This window comes from Bos indicus x Bos taurus, chromosome 6 (assembly GCF_003369695.1).
Source record: "Bos indicus x Bos taurus breed Angus x Brahman F1 hybrid chromosome 6, Bos_hybrid_MaternalHap_v2.0, whole genome shotgun sequence".
In the NCBI taxonomy this organism is placed as follows: domain Eukaryota; kingdom Metazoa; phylum Chordata; class Mammalia; order Artiodactyla; family Bovidae; genus Bos; species Bos indicus x Bos taurus.
The window spans coordinates 105,194,242-105,219,978 of record NC_040081.1 but is presented as its reverse complement, the minus strand read 5'-3'; the positions used below and the strand labels follow the sequence as shown (position 1 = coordinate 105,219,978).

The following is a 25,737-nucleotide window of genomic DNA, read 5'->3' as shown; positions in this document are numbered from 1 at the left end:
CCCACCACATTCCCATGTGGGCAGAAACAGAAGCACGTCACTGATGTTTTCCAATGGAGTCCAAACTCGAATCAATAACAGAATGCCTAACAAGCACCAGACTCGCCATAAAAGAAACTTCAGCATTTAATCCTCTGAAGCAGGTATTGAGTTGGCCAAAAAGTTTGGGAAGATGTCACAGAGAAACCCCAGTGAACTTTTTGGCCAACCCACTGTGATCATTCCCATTTAACAGATGAGGAAAGAAAGCCTGAGAGAGGCACCGCATCTTGGTCACAGCCACAGAGCCGGTAACTGGTAAGAGCTGGATCTGGATTCAGAGTCTGACTTCAAATCCAGGGCCTGTTCTGGGTTCTAAGTTTTCTGTTCCTGTGAGTCTCAAACCTACCCTTGTCAAGACTCCACTATGAAGAAGGAGCACGTGTCCTGAGAAAGGACATTCACACCCACAATCATGAAGCCTCCAGCGGCGATTCTTCGAGCTGACATGTCCTGAGAAGGACATCCCCAATCACGAAGATTCCTAGCGGCGATTCTTAGAGCTGGTCCCTGGACCAGCAGTATCAGCATATCTGGGAGCTGCTTGGAAGTGTAGGTCCTCAGCCCCACCACTGAATCAGACACTTGGGTTTTAGAGTCTGAGCCCCTGGATTAAACAAGCCCTCCCAGTGATGATGACGGCTGGGCATGTTTGAGAACCTCGACATCAAACATTGTTACCAAGAGTGCAAGCTTTAGAGCTGGAGTAAGAGGCCTCTGGGCTCAGCCCTCTCAACTAGATAAACGAGATGGAAGGAAGAAGATGTAAGATAGGGGTGCGGGAGGGTGGGATGGAAATGGGAGAGAACGCTGTCCTCACCTGTGAGAGATCACTGCCCTGGGGACCAGAAAAATCAAAGACGAGGAAGACAAAGACCCTGCCATCAAGATGCTCAGCCTCTGGCGGAAAGAAACAAAAAGGCCGGTGTCACAGAACACAAGACACTGGGCCCCATGTAGATGAGGAAGACAAAGCCCCTGCCATCAAGATGCTCAGCCTCTGGTGGAAAGAAACAAAAAGGCCAGTGTCACAGAACACAAGACACTGGGCCCCATGCGGCGGCCGAAGCAGACGCAGGCCCTGTGAGCTTGGGGGGCGGCAATGACTGGGAGCCAGAGGGCTTTCTCAAGCCCACTTTCTAGGGAGAAGCGAAGCCAAGGCTCACACTCCAAGTGCAAGGCTCTGTTTCCATCCCCATTCCTGACGAGGCCATTCCTAACAGCGTCGCTCACGTTTCCCACATTCATACTCTGTCCAGTGCATCACCTCACTGTCTAGGGATTTTTCTCTCCCACCATTAATACCTGCAGCAATAGCCAACTCCAGGGGACCAGGTGGAGCTGGCTGTCAATTCTCAGGCCCCAGGAGGCCGGTCCTCAGGGAGCTGGCTTCCCTGTTCCGTTCAGTGCACTGGGAGGCCCCCTGCCGGCTGTCCTTGCCAGGCACCCCTGAGATCACAGCTCAGCTCGGGATGGGCGGCCACAGCTGTAGGTCTGAGCCTGGCTTCTCTGGTTTTCCCCTTCCTGTTCTTCAACGGCTCTGAGTATCTGCGGCGCCGAGAGAGATGTTAAGAATCACTTCTGTTCCCTCTGGTCCCCTCACTGTGCAGAAAGTGTCCTTCCTAAAGATTCCCCCAAGCTGAGAGCTTTACGGAGGGTGCCAGGAGCTTTCAGAGGATGCGTGGGAAAGTGTGCTGTCCCCCCAGCTCTCATCTGCAAGGAGCTCCTGCGTCAGCTACTATGTGGAAGATGCTCAATAAACACGGCTGAACGGAATAAGAAGAGTGGGAAGGAGGTGGATAAAGTCAGGATGCCCCAGGATGCTACGAGCTTGTACTCCTCCCAGCACCTGGCAGAGACTGGATCCTGAAATAGGTGATAAAAGAAACTTTTCACGGAGCAAGAAGGATGGAAAAACAAAAAGAGAGAGAAGGGAATTTCCTGGCAGTTCCGTGGTTAGGACTTGGCATTTTCACTGCCGAGGGCCTGAGTTCTATCCCTGGTCCAGGAACTGAGATCCCACAGGCTAGGCTGCACAGCCGAAAAAGAGAGCGAGAGAAACAGGGAGAGATGGCAGAACAAACGGGAGAGGGACAGAGAGCGTGTGGAGGGTGGAGGGGATGGTAGATTCAGGCGTTGCTCTGCCCACTGGAGCTAAAGTCGGCCTGGCAAAGTACCGCGCTCTGCACCGCTCACTCGTCTGCTGTATGACCGTCAAACTGCCAAATGAATTTATTTTCCTCTTTCAATATTTGTCAGGAGCTTAGATAGCATATATGGAAGGGATTGTAGCTCACAGGACATGCTTTCTGTCCCCAAAGAACTTAAAGTCTAGTTGAGGAAAGAAGGAAAAGTGAAATTTAATATGAGATTTATGTAAGAAGTTAATAACTATACACTGCTTTGAGCTACACAAAGTGTACAGTTAGAGCTAGAAGGGCTGACACAGAAGCTTAGAGGAGGGAAGGCTCTGGGACCCTGGTAGGGTAGGATGCCGAGGGGGTGAGAGTCAGACTAGGCTGCCCCTAGCCAAGAGTGTGGTGGGGGCTATGAGCGTTTCACAGTTCAGAATGAGATCAAACATTGGCAGTGTCTTTCTGGGGATAACTTCAGGGAGTTGCATTCTCCCAAATATTTTTCTGTAAAAACAAAATAGGAAAGAGAAGATTCTTAGACCTAGTCAAGGATATCTTTCGCAAAAAAAATGAATCCATAATCCTATGCTGTTGGTGGGAATGTAAATTGGTGCAGCCATTATGGAGAACAGTGTGGAGGTTCCTTAAAAACTAAAAATAGAGCTACCATATGATCCAGAAATCCCACTCCTGGGCATACAACCAAAAAGACAAAAACTCTATTTCAAAAAGATACAGCCACCCCAAAGTTCACTGCAGCACTTCTTACTATTCACAACAGCCAAGACACGGAAGCAACCCACGTGTGCATCCTCAGACGAATGGAGAAAGGAGATGTGATATATATACAGAATGGAATATCACTTAGCCATAAAAAAGAATGAAACAAGGCATTTGCAGCAACATGGATGAACCTGGAGATTATCATATTAAGTGAAGTCAATCAGATAGAGAAGGACAAATATTATATGATATGGACTAATACGCGGGATCTGAAAAAAATGATACAGTGAATTTATTTATGAAACAGAAATAGACCCACAGACTTGGAAAACAAACTTATGTTTACCAAGGAGGTAGTGTTAGTTGGTCAGTCATGTCTGACTCTTTTGACACCCCATGGACTATAGCCCGCCAGGCTTCTCTGTCCATGGAATTTTCCAGGCAAGAATACAGGAGTAGGTAGTCATTCCCTTCTCCAAGGGATCTTCCTGACCCAGGGATCAAACATGGGTCTCCTGCATTGTAGGTGGATTCTTTACCATCTGAGCCACCTGGGAAGCCCCACTAAGAAGGAAGGGAGGAGGGATAAATTGGGAATTGGGTATTAGCAGATAAACTCTATATAAAGTAGATTAACAACATGACCTACTGTATAGCACAGGGAACTATACTCAATATCTTATAATAACCTATAGTGGAAAAGAGTCTGGAAAAGAATATACATATATAATTGAATCACGTTTCTGTACACCTGGCTCATTGTAAATCAATTATACTTCAATTTTTAAAAGAACGTTTCCATCACCTGCCCCTAAAAAGGAAGGAACCATTATTCACTTACTAAATACGAGACTTGATCTGATTCCACCTTGGTGTGAATTTCATCTGCTTCAAAGGAATAAGGAGTCGTTCCTTATTCTCCGACGTCAAATTTGTAATGAAAACTGGAACCAGTCCCTGGAGGGGTTTGCACGCACACCCACGGACCAGGTTCCTACATGCCGGACATCCTGCAGGCCTCTCTGGAGGAGGCCGAGTCTGCGTGTGGACCCAGACGTGGGCTGTGGTGGGGCTCGAGGCTGTCACTCCGGGGTTGTCCTCTCATCTGTGTTTCCCTGCCACCTTCCTCGCCGTCATCCACCTGCCCCTTCCCTCCTCTGTGCTCATTCAACAACATGCTTTTGTGCATAAGCCGCGTTCCAGGCACTGTGTTAGGCATCTGGTCTCCCCTTTAGGAGCTAAGGGCCTGGGGTAGGAAGTTTGAGAAGGGGAGTTGGGCTCCGCTCTGGTGACATAAGTGTGGGTTCCACCGGGCAGGTGCCAGGTGATCAGAGCAGGGTTTGGGTGCCTATGTCAGGGAAGAATAAAAACCCACACTGTTGAGGCCTGTCACACCTCTTCCTGAGACTGTTACACCCCTGTCCTTCCCTCTCCACTCGGACATGTGTGCTCGGGCATCACTTTCCTGAGATGCGGCTCTGATCATCCTTTATCCTCTGCGTTAAGATGTGTCACACCACCTAGAGGTCAACACAGTCCTTCCAGCTTATCCCTCAGGCTCCCTGCCCTCCAAGCTCCCTGTGCGTTTCCACACCTCCGCCTGCGTGTCTCCCTGATGCAAACCCTCCCCATCCCTCAGGGAGGTGGAGAGAAGAGGGTGGGCCCATCAGGTGGGATATATAGCACTAACATCCCATCGTAGCCCTGACATTGATAGCAAGATACTATCCAACAAGAATTGCTATGAAGTTTGAGTGAAATGAGCTCCCAACATGCTGCAGATAGAGCAGGAAGAAGGGAATGAATTTAGAAACTTGACCTCTACCTTCACTCCTTTTTGTTTTATATTTAAAATGAGTTTTGCTGTTGTTTTTACTCATTAAATTGTGTCCAGTTCTTTTGTGACCCCATGGACTGTAGCCCACCAGGCTCCTCTGTCCATGGGATTCTCCAAGCAAGAATACTGGAGGGGCTTGCCATTTTCTTCTCCAGGGGATCTTCTCGACCCAGTGATCGAACCCGCATCTCCTGCATTGGCAGGCAGATTTTTTTTTAATCACTGAGCTACCAGGAAGCTCCTAAAATGAGTTTGAAAAGTGAAAGTTGCTCAGTTATGTCTGACTCTGCAACCCCATGGACTATACACTCCATGAAATTGTCCAGGCCAGAATACTGGAGGGGATCTTCCCAACCCAGGGATCAAACCCAGGTTTAGGTGGAGTCTTTACCAGCTGAGCCACCAGGGAATCCCAAGAATACTGGAGTGGGTAGCCTAACCCTTCTCCAGCGGATCCTCCTGACCCAGGAATTGAACCAGGATCTCCTGCATTGCAGGCAGATTCTTTACCAGCAGAGCTACTAGATGTAGTGACTATTAAAAAAAAATCAGTCATTTTCCCCCAAATCAGAGAATTTTATTCTAAAGTCATCTTTCTATTTCAGGAGCAGAGCTTTCAGTGAGGTATGGAGCTGAGCCAGTTAATCCTGGAGGTTTGGGAAAGGGGATGAAATCACCCCAACCACTTCCCAGGGGGTTTGCTGCCGCATTCTGGACCAGCGGCAGGTGCCTAGGGAGACCCAGAGGGGCCCACCAGACTCGAGAGGGTGATGAGGAATTAATCTCCAAGCCAGGAGCCTGACCCTGGAGACAGGACCAAGTCCCGTCTCTATGGGACCGGAATAACACACCATCCAAACTCTGTTCCCATGGATAAGACAACATGCGTGCACCCTGCCCGCTCCATCAGACCCAGTTCTCCCAGGCAGCAAGGGGTGGAGGGGGGAGGAGTTTAATCTAGTACCCTCGAAAAATTAAAAATGATTAAACCTTTTAAATTATTAAGAAGTATTAAAAATTCAAACTAACTCAGAAATTAAACATCTTCATTTGTAATGAGCCTTAAATATTGAAAACCACGAACCTCTGGAGGCCAGCTTTGGTCACTCCATACACCATGAACTGCCCTGCCCATCATGTGGACACCTGCCTGTCCAAGCAGAAATAGAGAGGGACAGCTGCTTTCCTCAGGGCCCAGATACCAAAAGGAGCAGGAGGGTCGGGAGGGCAGAGGGGCGGCTGCCAAGCGACACACCATCCAGCTGCGGCCTGTTCACACGTGGCCACGTGATGGATGCTGTTGACGAAAGCAAGCCAGGGAGCATCCTTGTCATTCCCTGGCAAGAGGCAGCTTGCTAACCATGGGCCTTGCTTAAGCACAGAGAGAATGCATCAAATCTCCAGGAAATCTGCAAGCGGCATCCGTCATTAATCACCCTGGGCTGTCAGGCTATGAAGAGTGTTAACACAGGAGCCTTTTCAGAGTGCTTGTCAGCTGCTGGTGTTGAGACGTGGTCCGCACTCCAGCCAGACATACCCCTGGAGTCCAGGACGCCTCCCCAGACCCCTCCTTGCAGCCTCCCTCCCCACCCCACCCCACCCCCACCCCGGGCTTTTGGGCTCAGCTGGAATAATAACATCATTCCTGCCTGGCTGCTGCTTCCTCTGCTAATTCATCTGGCTTGCATTGACGCACAGAGGACCCTGGGGTGCACAGTCCCAGAGGATATGACATATGAATGAGCACTGTGGCTTTGGGGCCCCACCAAGAGGAGTCAGCAGATAAACCACTTGCAGATGGCTTTACAACTGGGAGGAAGCTTCCAGAGGCAGGGACCCCGGCGGACTAAGTTGTTGCCTCAGCTGGTGAATAATAAGGCCAATCCTGTCACTGCTGATGGCTTTCCGTGTCACTTCAGACACGTGACTCCTAAGTCTTAGTTGCATCTGCAAAGCAGGGAAAGCCCACCGGCCAGAGCTGAGCCCTGCTCAGTGCCTGAACAGGTGTTTTTCCCTTCAGATACGCTCTTTTTAGCATCCCAAGACCTCAGTCCAGCCTCCAAGAATCTGAAACCTGCAACCACAAATTGGACATTATTTCCAATGTACTTTCAGATGTTGATGGTCTTTGAGTCTAAAAACTGGATGGGTGAGGGCTTCCCTGGTGGCTCAGTGGGAAAGAATCCACCTGCCAATGCAGGAGACACAGGTTCGATCCCTAATCTGAGAAGATCCCACATGCCACAGAGCAACCAAGCCCATACACCACAACTGTTGAGACTGTGCTCCAGAGCCGGGGAGCCACTGCTACTGAAGTCCACACGCCCTAGAGCCAATGCTCTGCAACAAGAGAAGCTACCGCAATGAAAAGGCTGGGCACGGCAACTACAGTGTAACCCCCGCTCGCCACAACTAGAGAAACGCTCGCTTGGCAACAAAGATCCAGAACAGCCAAAAATGAAATAAGTAAATAAATAAATTTTTAAAAATAAAATAAAAATGGGGGTGAGGCTAAGATTAGACAGAGAACGAAATCTTAATTTAAAACCTGAAGCTCCTCCTCCAGTCCCAGGAAGAGGGTGCCTCGCTCTCAGAGTCCCCGGGTCAGGACCCCATCCTGCCTATGCTCACATGCTCCCGTCTGTCCATGGCCTGCCACGCCCGCATCAAGCTGCCTGTACCGTCCCAGAAATATATCATTTCTGTCTCACACATCAGGAGTTGCAACTCTGGGGAGCCTTTCGTGGTGTTAATCAAAGACCAAGATGTCAGGGAAGAGGTCATGTGTGGAAAGTGTCAAGAGAGAGCTCTCAGGCCCCAGATAAATGATCTGCTCCTTCCTGGCTGATTTACTGTTAATTTCTGCAGAATCTCGGGCAACTTGAAAGAGAGCCAAGAGCGAACCACACGGCACCTCAGGGCAGTGCACAGTCCTTCCAAAGCATGGCTGGCCAGCGCCTGCAGGCAAGGGCCAGGGGAGGTGGCAAGGATCTTGGGAAGGGGGGTGTCCCACAGGCTGGTGGTAATTCCTTCGATCTTGGCAGGATGGGATGAGCCATGGAGCCCTGTGAACCCCACATTTCCTCCATGAACTTGGAACAGTGGTAGCGACCCAACAGAATCGTTTGGGGCCTGAACCTTGTGAGAAGAAGGCAACAGGCTGAGCTGGAAGTGGGGCTCGTGGGCTGTGATCTCCTGGTGACTACGATCTCCCAGCTTAACTCTTCTGTGCCTGGCGTCCCAGCCACCACCAACGAGACCTCATAAATATTTACAGCCGGCGTGTGTTGCGATGCTCAATTAATTGCTCCTGTGACGCACTTTGAGAGCCTCGGAGAATAGGTACCCTGCAAGGACCAGGGGTTATTAAAGGCGCAAACAACTAAGCTCACAGCAGGCTCATCCTTTAGAGCTCTCATTACCCCACGGCTTTTCAGATCATCACCCGAAATCTAGGGAAAAGGAGCTTCCAAAAGCACACTGGGGAATGTGTCCAAGGGGGAATGTGGCGGCCAGGAGAAGACCTCATTGGTCTTCCCAGATAACTTCACCAATGAAGACATGCAAAGGCCTGAAACTATTTGGAAAAAACAAATAACAATTCATCCTCACTAGTCGTCAAGGAAGTGAAACAGGTAAAAAAGAATCAAGCGGCAAGTAGGAAAAATTGTTTTAAATGGTTTTAAATGTTTGTGGATTTAACAGTGGTAAGATGTGATGAGATGATCACCCCTCACTCTGTAAACAAGAATATAGATTGAAAGATTGATGCAAACCATCCAGAAGGCATGTGAGTGATATGAAACAAGGAGCTAAGAAGACGCACATTATCATTGTCAGACACTTCCGCTGCACTTGATGGAGTCTCTCCAAGGAAATACTCAGCAATCGGATTCAAAATGCAACCAGGGGTCCACAATGCAACATGATTTACAGTTTCAAAAGGGAGCAAGAGCCTAATTTTCCCCTGCAGAAATCACACAGCAGATAAATAGCATGTTTCTTAGTAACAGTTAAAGATCTACAATGCAGTTTTTATTGGAGTACAATTGCTTTACAATGTCATGTTAGATTCTTCTGTACGATGAAGGGAATCAGCTGTATGTATACATATATCACAGACTCGATGGACGTGAGTCTCAGTGAACTCCGGGAGTTGGTGATGGACAGGGAGGCCTGGTGTGCTGCCATTCATGGGGTCTCAAAGAGTCGGACACGACTGAGCGACTGATCTGATCTGATCTGATACATATATCCCCTCCCTCTTGGTCCCCCCTCCCACCTCCCCCATCCCTCTCCTCTAGAAGAGTTTGAGCTTCCTGTGCTTTATAGCAGGGTCAATAGACTTCACCCATGGTAGTGTGTATATGTCAGTCCTAATCTCCCAGTTCATCCCTGCCTCCCCTTCCTCCACATGGGCTCACACATCTGTTCTCTATATCTGCAGGCGCCTATACATTCTTTCATATTATTTTTAGGCATCTATATATCAAAAGGCATGCAGACATCCTCATACACACATGTGCACATATGCCTGTGAAGTGAAGTCGCTCGGTTGTGTCTGACTCTTTGCAACCCCATGGACGGTAGCCTACCAGGCTCCGCCGTCCATGGAATTTTCCAGGCAAGAATACTGGAGTGGGCTGCCATTTCCTTCTCCAGGGCATCTTCCCAAACCAGGGATCAAACCCGGGTCTCCTGCATTGCAGACAGACACTTTACCGTCTGAGCCACCAGGGAAGCCTGTACATATGCCTGAGCCTCGCCGAAATATTACCTGTGGTGTTGACTGTTTTTTTCTAGATGCACTTCTCTGTTTTCCTAAATTCTCTGTAATGAGATGTTCCTTTGGGTCTAGAACAGCACAAGCACAAAGGAAGTGCTCTACAACTTGATTTGTGACCTGCCTTCGATGACTACCTGCTCCTCTGGGGAGGACAATGAATTGAATGCAGCAGACACTTACCTTGGTTCTCTTTTCTGTCCTAGGTCATGGCCCAGAATCGACAGTGCCACAGGTAAGTCAGGGCCCCCAGGCACCGAAGCAGTGGCAATGTCAGCCGGAGTCTGTTATTCCTCCTTCCATCCTTTTCCATTTTTCCTTAGATAAAGCTATTGGCCTGTTCAAGGCGACGTTAGTGACTTAGAGTCTTTCCCTCTGATTGCTCCCAGGCTGGAAGTCTATGACGTCCACAGCTTTGGAGGCTGCCAGATGAGGTGGGGATCCTGGCTCTCCATTTATTAGCTGCGTAGTCTTGGATGAAGCGCAGATCCCTGTGGGCCCCAGTTTCTTCATCTGCAAAATGGGTAGAACTCTGGCAGCGTGCCAGTATTTGTGGCCACTCATTAGTGTTTGTTCAACTAAACTGTACATAATGGACTCCTTCTAAAATATGTGTTGGGTGGATGAATGAGTCAGAAACCACTTTTTGTGCTTCTCCTATATCTCTTTTAAAAGGGCCTAGTTCCTGTTAGTAGACACTTATTTAGGACCCTGTTAAAGTTTGAATATTCATCTTAGAGTATTGTTATATCAAGGGAGGTCCCATAAAATTTCCTAGAAAACTGATGGCTAGAAATGATGACTGGAACAAGACTTAAAAAAAAAAAAGAGAAATCGGGAATTCCCTGGCTTTCCAGTGGTTAGGACTGCAAGCCTCCACTGCCAAGGGCCTGGGTTTGGTTTCTGGTCAGGGAACGAAGATCCCACGAGGCATGGCCAAAAAAAAAAAACAGGAAATGAGAAATTGACCAGAGGGAGTGTGCAAAGAAGCAATAGGGGCTTTGGGAGTGATGTCAGCACAAATGAATTCACAGGATTCATTGTATTATATTATATATAATGAATTATTCTTTATATTACTTATAATGTGTTATATTCATATAACATACGTTGGGAGAGTATAACCAGCACCCGGTGTGCCCCGCACAGCAGCGAGAAGGAGGAAAAAGCAAAATCAACTTTGCAAGTATGAATATAAATAAGAAACAAACAAGTACCCAGGTCTAATCCTTCTTACAAAAGCCTCGCAGTCAGGTCCTAAGAGAGGCTGCACTGACTCAAGGTGTGTTACTCGGTCGCTCAGTCGTGTCCAACTCTTGCTACCCCATGCCCGCCAGGTTCCTCTGCCCATGGGATTCTCCAGGCAAGAACACTGGAGCGGGGATCCATTTCCTTCTCCAGTTCTCTCAAGGCTGTTGTTTCTAAATCGTACTAAGTCTCTGTTTTCAAGCATATTTTCCCCACATGCTTGCCACCTCTCAACACTTTCTACCATCCACTTAGAGTTTGGGGAACAAGGGCGGAGGGGCTGTAGAAAATTCTAAAGGGGATGGTGCCTCAAAAGAGGTTGCTAGTCTGATTCAGTGGCTGGCGAATGTTAGGTGTGACCTGTATTCTCTCCCTCGGGACTTGTTCTCCACCTGCCTTAAGGGAGAGGGAAACTGACAAACAGATTCCATTTCATTAACAGCATTCTAGAGACACAAGCCGGAGAAGGCAATGATACCCCACTGCAGTGTTCTTGCCTGGAGAATCCCAGGGACGGGGGAACCTAGTGGGCTGCCGCCTATGGGGTCGCACAGAGTCAGACACGACTGAAGCGACTTAGCAGCAGCAGCAGCAGCAGAGACACAAGCGAGGAAACAGAAACAAATCAACCCTGCCTCCAAAGTTGAGAGAGATGAAGCTGCCCAGACTTGCCCAGAGCACTTGAATCCACACCCTAACAAAAATACTTAGTGAACCAGACCACCTCAGCCTCTGCAAGCTTACACACTATGGCCAGTGTCTACTTAACTAGAATAAAGCCGATATAATTAAAGACGCATGTGATGGTTTATATAAAAGACAGTTTATCACCATGATATTTATAACATTCCCAGGTACTTTAAAGGCGCTTGCAATTTTGTATCATGCGACTCATTGAAAATATGGTAAAAATACAGTTGAAATTAAAAGAATGTCTATATGAAAGAATACTACATAGACATTAAAAATGATGATCTTGAAGCATAGTCACTGAGGGGTATATTATAGCAAGATATTATATGAAAGGGCAGGCAAAAAAACACGCACACACATTGTGATCATATACACATAATTTATATCATGTCTGTATATGTGTGCTTGTGTGTGTGTTAGTGATTTTGCTCTAATTAAATATTTATAGTGGCTATCTCTCAGTTGGGGAAGATTCTGCCTGCAATGCAGGAGACCCTGGTTCGGTCCCTGGGTCAGGAAGATCCCCTGGAGAAGGAAATGGCAACCCACTCCAGTGTTTTTGACTGGAAAATCTCATGGACAGAGGAGCCTGGCGGGCTACAGTCCATGGAGTCACAATGGGGTCACACAACTTATCAACTAAACCACTATATCTTGGTATGGGAATATTATTGTGACTTTACTTCTCTTTTTTGCTCATCTGTATCTTATGGTTTTCCTACAGCAGCATATTTTTTATGCTCAAAACAATCTATCAAAAAAAAAAAAAATTCTCTAGGCCTAGAAGACAGACACATATCCAAACTTGGACAACCTGTCAATATCAACATCTTCGGTGATGTTGATATATAGAAAAGAGTGTCAAGGTTTTCCACAAAATAAACTCAGGAGATTGTCTCCTTCTACTGAATAAAGATTGATATTGGAGAGGACAGCCCATTTAGAAAGTGCGTCCTTCTGTCTTAGGTCACCATACACAATAAAAACACTGATAAAGACGCTTGTTGTTTGACTCAATTAAACAGACAACAAATTTCATTTTGCACAGGAATACTTGTTTTGTTTTGGTTTTTTCCTAAGGGAAATCCGTCTTAAAGTTTGTGGGGTTTTTTACCCTCACTTCTAAAAGAAAAAATAATACAAATGTTAAGACTTCGCGGGGAGGGAAATGGTAGGTAAGGAATATGTGAGCATCCACTGTCGCCTGCTGGCCATTTCTAGGTAGTACAATATCTGTATTAATATAGCAGAGGCTCGTTCTCCCCCAAAATGCTGGGGAAGCTGGTGAACAGAAACAAATTGAAATGTTAACAATTGAATTGCAGGAAAAAGCTCTCCACCCAGTTTTCATAAACACAAGCCAGGATTCCAATCATCCGTGGGCTGATAAGCCCACGGATTTACAATTGCCTTCAAAATCCAGTGTGTATCAGAATCTCAGCAGCAAAAAATGTTTATCACAAGCCCATGCCAGGGTTTGTTCTTTGGCAGAGCTATAGTGAGGCCAGAAGGATAATTCTAATTCAGGTACTGCTAGGATAGTCTTTTGAGAATCACTGGCTGAAGAAAAAAATATAGACAGGTGGATGGAAACTTATCAAGTCTGCCTCTACCAAGAGGCAGCTGCCTGTTTAAATATCATCATTCATTCATCCATCTACCCATTCATTCAACCAACTGAGGTAGTTTCTTAATATGTCAGATACTCTAACCAGCTTTGACCACGAATTTTTGTCTGTTTGTTGTAATTGATAATAATTCTACTTAATGCATTTATCAAAGCACATGTAACATCAGTACACTAGAATACTCTTAAAAATACAAAATGGCATCACAATTCAATGAGATATCTTGACCACAAGTTTTTGAAAAGGGAAATAAAAATGAAAGGTTCCCAGGACTCGGCTAGTCTGAGATTCTCATACCATACTTTACAGATGAGGAAACTAAGAACTAGAAAAGGGAAGTGAATTTCCAAGAGCTATCTGGTGAGAACCTTGAGCCTGTTCTCCCAACTCCCAGTGAATGTTTCCCATACAGCTATGCCTGCAAGTTTACACTATTTGTGACTTGAAATTCACAGATCATACTCTTCAGATCAGGAGACTATGATTCAGTGAATAAAACTGAAATTCATTCACTGAAAACTGAAATCTAGCCAGAAGTGCTAGATGACTGAGCAGGTAGACAGATAGATAGATAATTAATAAATGGATAGATAGATAGATAGAGATTTAATATGTATTAGATATACAACATACATAAAATTGCTGTTCAGTTGCTGAGACGTGTCCAGCTCTGTGAGACCCCATGAAGGGCAGCACACCAGGCTTCCCTGTCCTTCACTATCTCCCAAACTTTGCTCAATTTCATTTCTGTTGAGTCAGAGGTGTTATCTATCCATCTCATCCTCATACATAAATTACCTATGTCTGTATATTCTATTTCCATTCTTTCTTTCCCTGCCTGCTTCCCTCCTTTCTTCCTTCTCCTCTTGACTATATAAGTCATATAGTCAAGATTTATTCAACATCATCATCCTTGACTCAGAGACTGAAAGTAACTCTAAGAAGTCCCTTCCTGCCTTTCCCTACAGCCATGGATGGATGCCAAACAGAAGAGGTTCTAAAGTTTGGGACCAGCCAGGGTGCAGAGTGTCAACTACCCCCTCTTCACAGACCAAGAGGAAGAGCAGGCTGATGCCTTCCATCCCCAAATACCTTCAAGTTTTTAAAGGATAAAAATGGAGAAAGGCAGCCTCATGTGGGAGAAAGAACCTGGGATGTGAGTGTGGAATTTGAATATCAGTGAGTCCAGAGAATGAGAGAAAATGGAAAGAAATTAACCTATCAGGTGGGGTGCATGCCAGACCTTTTATAAACTTGTCTAATTTAGCTGTGAAGGGGACTACAGAGGATGAGATGGCTGGATGGCATCACTGACTCGATAGACGTGAGTCTGAGTGAACTCCGGGAGTTGGTGATGGACAGGGAGGCCTGGCGTGCTGCGATTCATGGGGTCGCAAAGAGTCGGACACGACTGAGTGGCTGAACTGAACTGAACACATTTTATTCTCTTCAATGCATGATTAGCTAAACAGGGCCCAAGCGAAACTAGGGAACTTGTGGAGACACCAGTAGACATAGACAGCAATGGCACAGAGCTCAGCTTCATCACAGCACACGTGTAAGCTGGGCCCCAGTGGCAGCCTCGGTTTCTCAGTCATTGACTCCCGGAGCCTCTTGGCTAGAAGGGAGCTCTGCTTGAAGAATCCTTCGGAATAACTGGTAGGTGCTTGTAAACAGCTGAATGATGGAAAGGCACATATTTTGTCTGAAAATGGGCATCAACTAATGAACAAATTCCAAATATAGATCTGAAGATCTAAAGATCTGGACTGAGTGAAAAAAGATTTGGCCTTGAAGTTGACCTTGAAAAGACACGAAATGCAGAACACAGCAATTCCTTAGAGGGGCACTGAGCCGGGGAGTTATTTATTTAAGCTTCTCAGCAGTTATTTGGGGTAGATACTCTTATTCCTGGGCTTCCCAGGTGGCGCTAGTGACAAAGAACCCTCCTACCAATGCAAGAGATGTAAGATTTGTGTGCAACTTCTGGGTCAGAAGATCCCCTGGAGGAGGGCATGGCAACCCACTCCAGTATTCTTGCTGTGGACAGAGGAGCCTGGCGGGCTACGGTCCACAGGGTCACAATGAGTCCAACACAGCTGAACGACTAAGCACGCAGGCGCACACTCTTATTCCTCCCAGGCTTACCAGCTTGCCTGAGGTCACATGGCCAAGATTTGAACCTAGAACTTCTCATTACGCTTCTGGGAAACATGGGCCCATGCCTTTGATCAGAGACTCTGCTGTGTTTGTTAATGGAGAACGCCGCAGCTGAGAACAAAATTTAAGGCAGCAAGACACTTTTAAAAAGAAATCGTGGAGCTTAGACATGACAAATGTTTATTTTCTATGTAAGTCAAGTCCGGAGGTAAACAGTTCAAGGCTGTGTGGCATCTCTGTTCCGTGAAGTTCTCGGAAACCCTGCCCCTCCTGCCTTGCTCACTCTCATCGTCTAAAATAGCGATGTCTCCAGGAGGGAGGAAGGGAAGGAAAAGAAGGAACGAACAGCACACAGAAATTTTCCCCAAGAAAGTTTCCCGGAGAGTGTGAGTTGATTTTCCATCTCTTCCATCGACCAAAACTTGGACCCATGGCCAAGTGATGATAAGGACATGTCATAAGATACCCTGCTACCCATGAGGGGTTCTAACGTGGAGAAGCAAGGGGAAAGGTGTGGGGGACACAACTGTCTTGGCTCTGGGTACTTAGTGATGGGAAGTTGGGATTTACCAGCCTCTTTGCTTTTACCACATATTTACGAGTGAGTTCCAGTACTTGGGCCATCCGATGCGAACAGCTGACTCACTGGAAAAGTCCCCGATGCTGGGAAAGATTGAGGGCAGAGGGGAAGAAGGTGTCAGAGGATGAGATGGCTGGATAGCATCATTGACTTAATGGACATGATCTTGGGCAAACTTCGGGAGATGGTGAGGGACTGGGAGGCCTGGCCAGCTGCAGTCCCTGGCGTGGCCAAGAGTCAGACGTGACTGGGCGACTGCACACCAACCCTCACCCTCACCATGCCTCTCTCCCCTGTGTCTCTCTCTCTGAAATCTTGTGACTGAAATGAAAGCAGAAGCTCATTTTGTTTGGGGATCACATCTGCTTTGGGAATACAGTCATCTGAAGGGCCTGTGAACTGACTTCACTTCGTAGAGAAACAGAAAGTTTGAGGACTCTGCGTTTTCCTACTTCGTCTCCTCTTCTCACACCAGAGAAGCATATTTTCTTCCCGGGACCAGCCCAGGATTTCCTTCTCCTGTGACCACTCATGGTAGTAGCACTCAGATGCTCGGACAGCCACCCCGTCCCTGGAAAGGGGTTGTAGACCAGGCAGCAATCTTGCACCTCCAGGGGCTTAAGTTCATGGACCTGTTTATTAGTGAAAATAGTCTGAGTCTCTCTGAAGTGTTAGTCGCTCAGTCGTGTCTGACTCTTTGCAACCCTGTACACTGTGTAGCCCGCCAGGTTTCTCTGTGCATGGAATTCTCCAGGCAAGAATACCGGAGTGGGTTGCCATTCCCTTCTCCAGGGGATTTTCCCAACCCAGGGATCAAACCCCCATCTCCTGCACTGGCAGGCAGGTTCTTTACCTCTGAGCCACCTGGGATGGCCCACCTTCCACGGCATGAGAGTTGGAGTATCTATGTCAGTAATTCCCAGACTTCTGAGGCCAGAGTAGATACCACCATGGGTGCTTGTGTAAAAAGCACTTGGTCTGCTCAGGGACCCAAGTTTGCTTTCTTCTGTTTTCTAAAGCAGCCAAGACGCGACTGGTCAGGGGACCAAAACTTGATGGGTATATTGGACACTTGCCACACCTCTGTAGGCATGAGGTGTCCACGTTCAAGACCAGAGTCTGGGGCAATTGCCCCTGCCAGTAAGGAAATCCCCCTGAGTTTACATGGCACATATTCATCTTCACTTCCCTCTTAAAAATAACTTTTAGGGAAATGTTGTCTTTTGTAAAAAAAAAAAAAAAGAAGAAGAAGAAGAAAAGAAAGACGTCTCCTTGAGGAGCACACAGAAGTCAGCCGTTCTCTGTGGCCGTGAGGGGCCCTCCACTGACACAGCATCACTACCACTCTTTCAGGAGGATAATGTGGAAAGCTACTGAGCAGCTTCCTCATCTTTCTAGAAAACAGCTCTCTCTCTCTGAGAAGCCAACCTACCTGTCAGGCCCAGGAAGACTCAAAGACCTGGAAGAATTGAGGGGGAAGTCACAAGGGTGAGGATCTGGGTCCAGCAAGAGGGAGTGCCAAAGTCAAGTTCGCTCAGCAAGGGAGAGGATCAAGTTCATCTTGAAGTTCCATCACTGGTTCCATGTCCTGGGTGTTTCTGCAGCAGACTGGTCATTTATTGTCACTTACCATACACAGAGTTAAGGAGCAATTGGAGCCTGGGGTCTCACCACTGCCTCGGGGGAGGCAAGCACCACCGTCTGTAACTGTGTAATATACTCGTTGGCTTGCTTTGTTCCTACACACTATGGAGAAGTTGAGCAGGGTATATTAATCGGGGAAGACTAACATATATAATGCATAAACTACAGAGCTTAGTTGTTCTGCTTCCCTGGTGGCTCAGACAGTAAAGCGTCTGCCTACAATGCGGGAGACCCAGGTTCAATCCCTGGGTCGGGAAGATCTCCTGGAGAAGGAAATGGCAACCCACTCCAGTACTCTTGCCTAGAAAATCCCATGGATGGAAGAGCCTAGTAGGCTATAGTCCATGGGATCGCAAAGAGTCAGACACGACTGAGTGACTTCACTTTCAGCTAGTAGTTTAATAAAATAAAGGTTTATTTCTTGCTCACATCACAATCCAATGGAAAGTGAAGGGAATGGCAACCCACTCCAGTATTCTTGCCTAGAGAATCCCATGGACTGAGGGGGCTGGCGGGCTGCAGTCCGTGGGGTCACAAAGAGTTAGACATGACTGAGTAACTAACACTCATACTTTTTCCAAAATACTCATTCAGGATTCACTCTGCTTTTTCCCAGTGACTTCCATTATCCCCAAGGGCCTTGGGGTCTTCTGTCTCTGGCCAGCCACTGGGGCAAGAGTGAGAGATGGAAGGTCAAGTGGGATGGCCCAGAGTGGAATCTACCACACCTTCCGTGTCCCAGTGGCCATAGCACCAAGCCAAGGCACCGAGTGGAAGGGACACCAGGAACTGTGTGCCTGAGCAAATGGGGTTTGATGAGCACACAGCATTCTCACCGCTGTGCCAGATGTTGAGGTAGTGAGGACCACGGCTGGAGGATGCTCCTAATTTTTACCTGATGTTGATAGTCAGAGATGGTCCCCCAAGGCAGATGACATTTAAAATATAGTATGATGGATGATGCTTTTGAACTGTGGTGCTGGAGAAGACTCTTGAGTGTCCCTTGGACTGCAAGGAGATCAAACCCATCAATCCTAAAGGAATTCAACCTTGAATATTCACTGGAAGGACTGATGCTGAAGTTGAAGCTTCAATACTTTGGCCACCTGCTGCGAAGAGCTGACTCATCAGAAAAGACCCTGATGCTGGGAAAGATTGAGGGCAGGAGGAGAAGGGGGTAAAAGAGGATGAGATGGTTAGATAGCATCACTGACTCAATGGACATGAATTTGAGCAAACTCCAGGAGATGGCAAATGATAGGGAAGCCTGGTGTGCTGCAGTCCACGGGGTCACAGAGAGTTGGGCACCACTGAACAACAAAACTACAGTGATGGATGAGAAGGATCCAGGCCTGGACAGAGCTGAGAAGAGAACATTCTGGACTGGCAGACACTGCATGCAATGTGTCAGAGGCAGAGGAGCTTAGCATACAGCATGGACTTGAAAAGAGGCTGATGTGCCTGGAGTTCAGAGGAGGAAGAAACTGGAAAGCGATGAGACCAGAGACAGGGCTGTCTCTGGGCTGTGCTGGGCTGTGCTGGCCTCCGGGAGCCACAGCAGGAAATCTGGACTCTGTTTCATGGGCCATGAGTGACAGGAGCTGATTTACAGGTTCAGAACTGTGCTTTTAAAATTATATTTCCAAAACTCTGCGTTGTTCATAACACAGAGAGGTACTGAGGGTCACAGAGATAAAAGACAATCCACTCCCTTCCCTACAGGAGGACAGCGTGTGTATACAACAAAGAAACAATCAGATGCTGCCTCTTTTTATTTAAGTGTCGTGGTGAGTGAGACAGAAAACAACAGCTCTAACGATTTATCGAGATTAAAGTAACCTGGAGTGGTCAGAAAGGGAAGCCCCAGGAGAATCTCAAAAGATACTGAGCATTTTGGAAAACAAAACGGAGGAGGCAGGGACTGCAGGTGGAATCAACACAAGCAAAGACTCAGAAGGGGCGTGTACCGTACATGGGGGAATCCAAGCGGGGCTCAGACTGCCATGCCGCTGAAAGAAAAGACTTCTCAGCTCTCCATGAAGATGTGGTTATAATGACTATGCTCAAGGAGGCCAATCTCCTAAAATGAAATGATACTGAACCTGGACTTATGGGCACTGCTGTCCTGGATCACGAAGACCAGAGAAATGCCCCAATAATTCTGTGCTCATTTGCTTCTGCCAGACCTGCTGGTGTAACGCGTGACTTTATTCACTTAATTCATGAGATAGTGTGTGTGTGTTAGTCACTTAGTCGTGTCCGACTCTCTGACCTCACTGACTGCAGCCCTCCAGGCTCCTCTGTCCATGGAATTCTCCAGGCAAGAACACTGGAGTGGGTTACCATTTCCTTCTCCAATGCATGAAAGTGAAAAGTGAAAGTGAAGTCGCTCAGTCATGTCCAACTCTTAATGACTCCATGGACTGCAGCCTTCCAGGCTCCTCCATCCATGGGATTTTCCAGGCAAGAATACTGGAGTTGGGTGCCATTGCCTTCTCCTCATGAGAGAATACAAATTGCTAAAGGGCTGAAAAACCTGTGGGTTTCTCTGCCCGGGATCTCAGTAGTGGGTGTAACTGTACTGGGACAGGAAGATGGTATTAGTGCCCCAGGGGGATGGGCCCTTCTGGTCCCACCACCAGGATGGACGGTGGACAATGCAGACAGGATTCCACTCCTCCTGGCTCACTGTCTCAAGGAGATTCACTTTGGCTACTTGACACTTGTCCTAGGCAAATTCCAGAGAACTGCATTTCCACTGAGCCAAAGTTTCATGAATTTACACATTATACCTTACAAAAGACTTGGGCACGCTGACACAAATTCACAACTATTAATTTTGTATTTCGGTATGGGAAGAGAGGGCTTCCCAGATGGCGCTAGTGGTAAAGAACCCGCCTGCCAATACAGAAGCCATAAGGGCCGCCAGTTCCATCTCTGGGTCAGGAAGACCCCCTGGAGGAGGGCATGGCAACCCACTCCAGTAGTCTTACCTGGGGAATCCCATGGATGGAGGAGCCTGGCGGGCTAGAGTCCATAGCATCGAAGACAGTCGTACACGACTGAAGCAAGTTAGCACATACACATGGGAAGAGAATTTAGGGTGAATGGACAAAAGTTAAAGAACACAATGAAACTGGACCAAATGGTAGCAATACATAGCATACCATAGTCCTCTACGCTATTTGGACACAGGCCAGAAATTTGCCCTGAGAGTCTCATCAGCCAAAGAAGGAAGGGAAATATGCTCTTTTCTAGGACTGATGCTTTTCCTTCACTCAAAGCAAACAAAAAGCTAAGCTGTGTGCAGCTTCCAGTCCTGAGACCTGCTAGAAGCTTCTCACATATGTGCTAATAAAGACAACATGATAAGAACATTTTCTGCCTATGGTGTTCCTAAATTCAGACTAACAGCATGAACCTATTTTGCAATTTAGGAAAATTAAGTCTATGAGGAAGCAAAAAGACTGTAGGCTATGTGAACAATTCTTTGGTGGTTTTGCATAATCTGAGAGTGAAATGTGAAACATTTACCCTGACTGCACTAGATAACCTTTGGGCAATCTTTCATTGATCAAGTTCAAAGGAAGCAGTTGAGTGTTGAAGCACCCCCGGCTGAGCAATATTCATTCAACAAATGCCTATCAAGAGCTCTTGTGGTCCATTTGGGCCCTGCAGCCGAAGCCAGGGAGAGATGAATAAGTAGATACGGTCCCTAAGCTCAAACTAGAAGGGGACGACAGAGGATGAGATGGTTGGATGGTATCCCGACTCAACGAACATGGGTTTAGGTAAACTCCGGGAGTTGGTGATGGACAGGGAGGCCTGGAATGCTGCAGTTGATGGGGTCACAAAGAGTCGGACGTGACTGAGTGACTGAACTGAACTGAAGCTCAGACCATGTAGTCTGTTCAAGAAAACAATGTATGGATAGATAACAATGTGTGGATAGAGTCGGGCAAATGCAACATGTGTGTCAGAGGGGGAGGGGACAGCACCCCAGGTCCTTGGCTGAGATGCTGCTGAGTTATCACTTGGGTGCAACTAATTTCGGGGCAGAGTTCCTTCTAACTTTGCTTCTCTTTCAGTGGGAAAACTTACCTGCTGTAGAAAAAGCCAGCCTTCTGAGTTGGGATTTGATTTCCTTTCCTCCTTTTCCAATTGCCCCTGTTAGGCAAGAGCAGCTGATGGAGCGAGAAGCATGAAAATGTGCACTTCATTTTGAGCAATTACAGTCAAGAACAATTAACTGAAATGAGCACAAGATTTCTGGAGAAAAACAAGGGCCCAGTCTTTCCAATGTTTTGCAATAACATTTTGCTGTTTTTGTTGGCAGGACAGTACCAGACTATTAATGAGCCTCTTCTTCTTGATGGTGTAAGTCAGCTGCTCTCTTTACCTATTTTGTCAGTCTTTGATATTTACAAAGTAAGTGGCTTTTTTCTATGTACTTGGTGAATTGTAAAACATTTAACTTTTCCAAATGGCATGATTTCCTGGCAGAGAAAAGTGCATTTCAAGTCTTGGGTAGAATACGGTATTCCTATAATACATGTAAATCAAATCATTGTGCTGTATGCCTGAAACTTACACAGTGATGTATGTCAATTATTTCTTGGTAAAGCTGGATAAATAAATAAATATATTGAGGCATTAATACAGAAAAAGACAAAAAAACACATTTCAATTCCTCAGCACTAAAATGGAGATAAAAATAAACTCATAATGGTCATTGTGAAGACTGATTAAAATGAAAATACCAACACATGATGCTGGCAAGTGTGTGGTGAGAAAAGCACCTGCCAACACTCATAGTGAAATTTTAAATAACAAGAAATTCTTTGGAAAGCAATTTTATAAGATTAAAAAATATAAAAATATTTATTTTCTTCAATCCCATAATTCTATGGGACAAATTAAAAAATTAACCTAAAATTTGGATGAATAATTAAACACTCATTTATGTTTTATAATATATTTTAAATGGCAACACACTGGAATCATGTGATATATTCAATAATAGAAAAATCACTGAATATATTATGATAAATCCATATTGTTCTGTTGTTCAGCCACTCAGTCGTGTCTGACTCTTTTCGACCCCATGGACTGCAGCACACCAGGTGCCCCTGTCCTTCACCATCTCCTGGAGCTTGCTCAGACTCATGTCCACTGAGTCGGTGATGCCATCCAGCTATCTTGTCCCCTGTCATCCCCTTCTCCTCCTGCCTTCAATCTTTCCCAGCATCAGGGTCTTTTCCAATGAGTTGGATCTTCACATCAGGTGGCCAAAGTATTGGAGCTTCAGCTTCAGCATCAGTCCTTCCCATGAATATTCAGAACTGATGTCCTTTAGGATGGACTGGTTGGATCTCCTTGCAGTCCAAGGGACTCTCAAGAGTCTTCTCCACACCACAGTTTGAAAGCATCAGTTCTCCAGTGCTCAGTCTTCCTTATGGTCCATCTGTCAAGTCCACACACACTGCGGGAAAAACCATAGCTTTGACTATACAGACCTTTGTCAGCAAAGCGATGTCTCTGCTTTTTAATATGCTGTCCAGGTTTATCATAGCTTTTCTTCCAAGGAGCAAGCGTCTTTTAATTTCTTGGCTGCAGTCACCATCCGCATTGATTTTGGAGCCCAACAATATGAAATCTGACACTGTTTCCATTTTTTCCTATCTATTTGCCATGAAGTGAAGGAACTGGATGACATGATCTTCATTTTTTGAATATTGAGTTTTAACCATCTTCTATTAATAATAAATCAATAGATATAATATTAATTGTAAATTAATCATATTTACAAAGAATTTTAATGACTAAAAGAAAATTTTAAATTTATAATGTGAAATCAGCTACCTAATATTATAAATAATTTAATTGTTAACAATTATGTGTACATAATTTAAATAGCTTTAACATATCTATAGATGATAAGTGGAATAGATAGAAATGATAGAGATAGATGTATAGATAGATGATAGATATATGAATAGATAGAATTTACCTGTAAAATCTTTGGTTCTTTACTTCTTGAAAGATTTCTTTAATAATTAAATTAAAGCTATGAATTCTCACCCTAGGACACACATGCACACACAATCAATCCCAAAATATTTTATAAAGTGGAAGACTTATATATACTGAGCTTTTAGTAAGAACCCCCAATATTAACAGTAGACAGATAATAGAAAGATTTATGCTGTCTCGTAAAGAACACAGACTGACTAAATTGCATTCCACCTTTTGTGTTGAATGATCAGATTTGCCATGAGCCAAACTGAAGCCCAGAAAGTTTTCCAGATAGGGGTCTGGTGAGTCCCCACTGTGCTACTGCTTACCTGGAGATTAGACTCATCCTATAACTAGTCTTTACTTTTACCAAACTGCTTTGATAGAGTGATGATAGAAAAAGGCATGCACTTGGAGTCTTAGGACTAGTAAGCCCTATATAAATATATATTTATAGTATATGTTCTGCATTATTCTTGTTCTCTAATATATATATAGAATATATATTATTTATATAACAATTAGAATAATACATATTATACATATTAGATTATTAATATATATTATATAATAATATATAATAGTATTATATATAGCCCTGGGATTTCTTTGGAAGGAATGATGCTAAAGCTGAAACTCCAGTACTTTGGCCACCTCATGAGAAGAGTTGACTCATTGGAAAAGACTCTGATGCTGGGAGGGATTGGGGGCAGGAGGAGAAGGGGACGACAGAGAATGAGGTGGCTGGATGGCATCACTGACTCGATGGATGTGAGTCTGAGTGAACTCCGGGAGTTGGTGATGGACAGGGAGGCCTAGTGTGCTGCGATTCATGGGGTCTCAAAGAGTCGGACACGACTGAGCAACTGAACTGAACTGAATATATATTATATATATTAGAGAATATACATATATAGAGAGAATATACATAATAAAGAATGAGAATAATGCAGACTTAGAATTTAAATTGGAGAAGGCAATGGCAACCCACTCCAGTACTCTTGCCTGGAGAATCCCAGGGACGGGGGAGCCTGATGGGCTGCCGTCTATGGGGTCGCACAGAGTCGGACACGACTGAAGCGACTTAGCAGCAGCAGTAGCAGCAGAATTTAAATTTAAGCCTATCTAATTCTAGTTTCCTACACTATAGTAAAATCATCTCATAGATTTTTCTGCTTATACAATGAGATAAAGTACAGAAAGAACCTAGGACATATAAACTCCTTAACAAGTGTTAGAGAGGCTTTAAAGGGCGGTGAACAAAGCATGATGGGTCGGCTTCCTTTATCTCAGACTCTCTTTAATAGTAGCTGTTATCACAGTAGCATTCATAATAGTATTTACAGCTAATATTTGTTGAGTGCTGACCATCAGGCAATATGCTCAACATTTTACATACGTTGTCTCATTAAGACACTTCTGGTAGTCGTTTATCCCCTTACTCAAAGTATAGTGTACTTTTACCACTTTTATTTCAGGCTGCTGCTGCTGCTGCTGCTAAGTCGCTTCAGTCGTGACCGACTCTGTGCGACCCCATAGACGGCAGCCCACCAGGCTTCCCGTCCCTGGGATTCTCCAGGCAAGAACACTGGAGTGGGTTGCCGTTTCCTTCTCCAATGCATGAAAGTGAAAAGTGAAAGTGAAGTCGCTAAGCCGTGTCTGACTCTTCTCGACCCCATGGACTGCAGCCCACCAGGCTCCTCTGTCCATGGGATTTTCCAGGCAGGAGTACTGGAGTGGGGTGCCATTGCCTTCTGCTTATTTCAGGCAGAAGAGCTCTTTTCAACATTTCTTGTAAGGCTGCTCTAATGGCAATGAACTCCCTCAGGTGTGTTTGTCTGGGAGAGCCTTTATTTCTCCTTTATATCTGAAAGGTAACTTTGCTGGGTAGAGTATTCTTGACTGACATCTTTTATCTTTCAGTATTTTTGACTATTCCCTGGTAGCTCAGTGATAAAGAATCCTGTAATGCAGGAGATGTGGATTCGATCCCTGGGTTGGGAACATCCCCTGGCAAAGGGAATGGCTACCCACCCACTCCAGTGTTCTTGCCTGGAGAATTCCATGGACAGAGGAGCCTGGTGGGCTACAGTCCATGGGGTCTCATGGAGTCAGACATGACTTAATGATTAAACAGCAAATTTTGAATATATCATTCCTCTCTCCCCTGACCTGTAGAGGTTCTCTTAGATATCTGCTGATAGCCTAATGGGAGTACATTTGTAGGTGACTACCTTTTTTCCCTGACCGCT

At 45.8% G+C, this 25,737-nt stretch overlaps 1 protein-coding gene across 1 annotated transcript in view; it reads left to right on the top strand.

The window, feature by feature from the left end:
- Positions 1–25,737, top strand: part of CLNK (cytokine dependent hematopoietic cell linker) — a 204,223-nt gene that overhangs the window by 93,553 nt on the left and 84,933 nt on the right. Inside the window, exons 4-5 of the mRNA XM_027545041.1 lie at positions 9,724–9,752; positions 21,807–21,847. Coding sequence (XP_027400842.1) covers positions 9,724–9,752; positions 21,807–21,847 — 70 coding nt within the window. The remainder of the gene's footprint in view (positions 1–9,723; positions 9,753–21,806; positions 21,848–25,737) is intronic.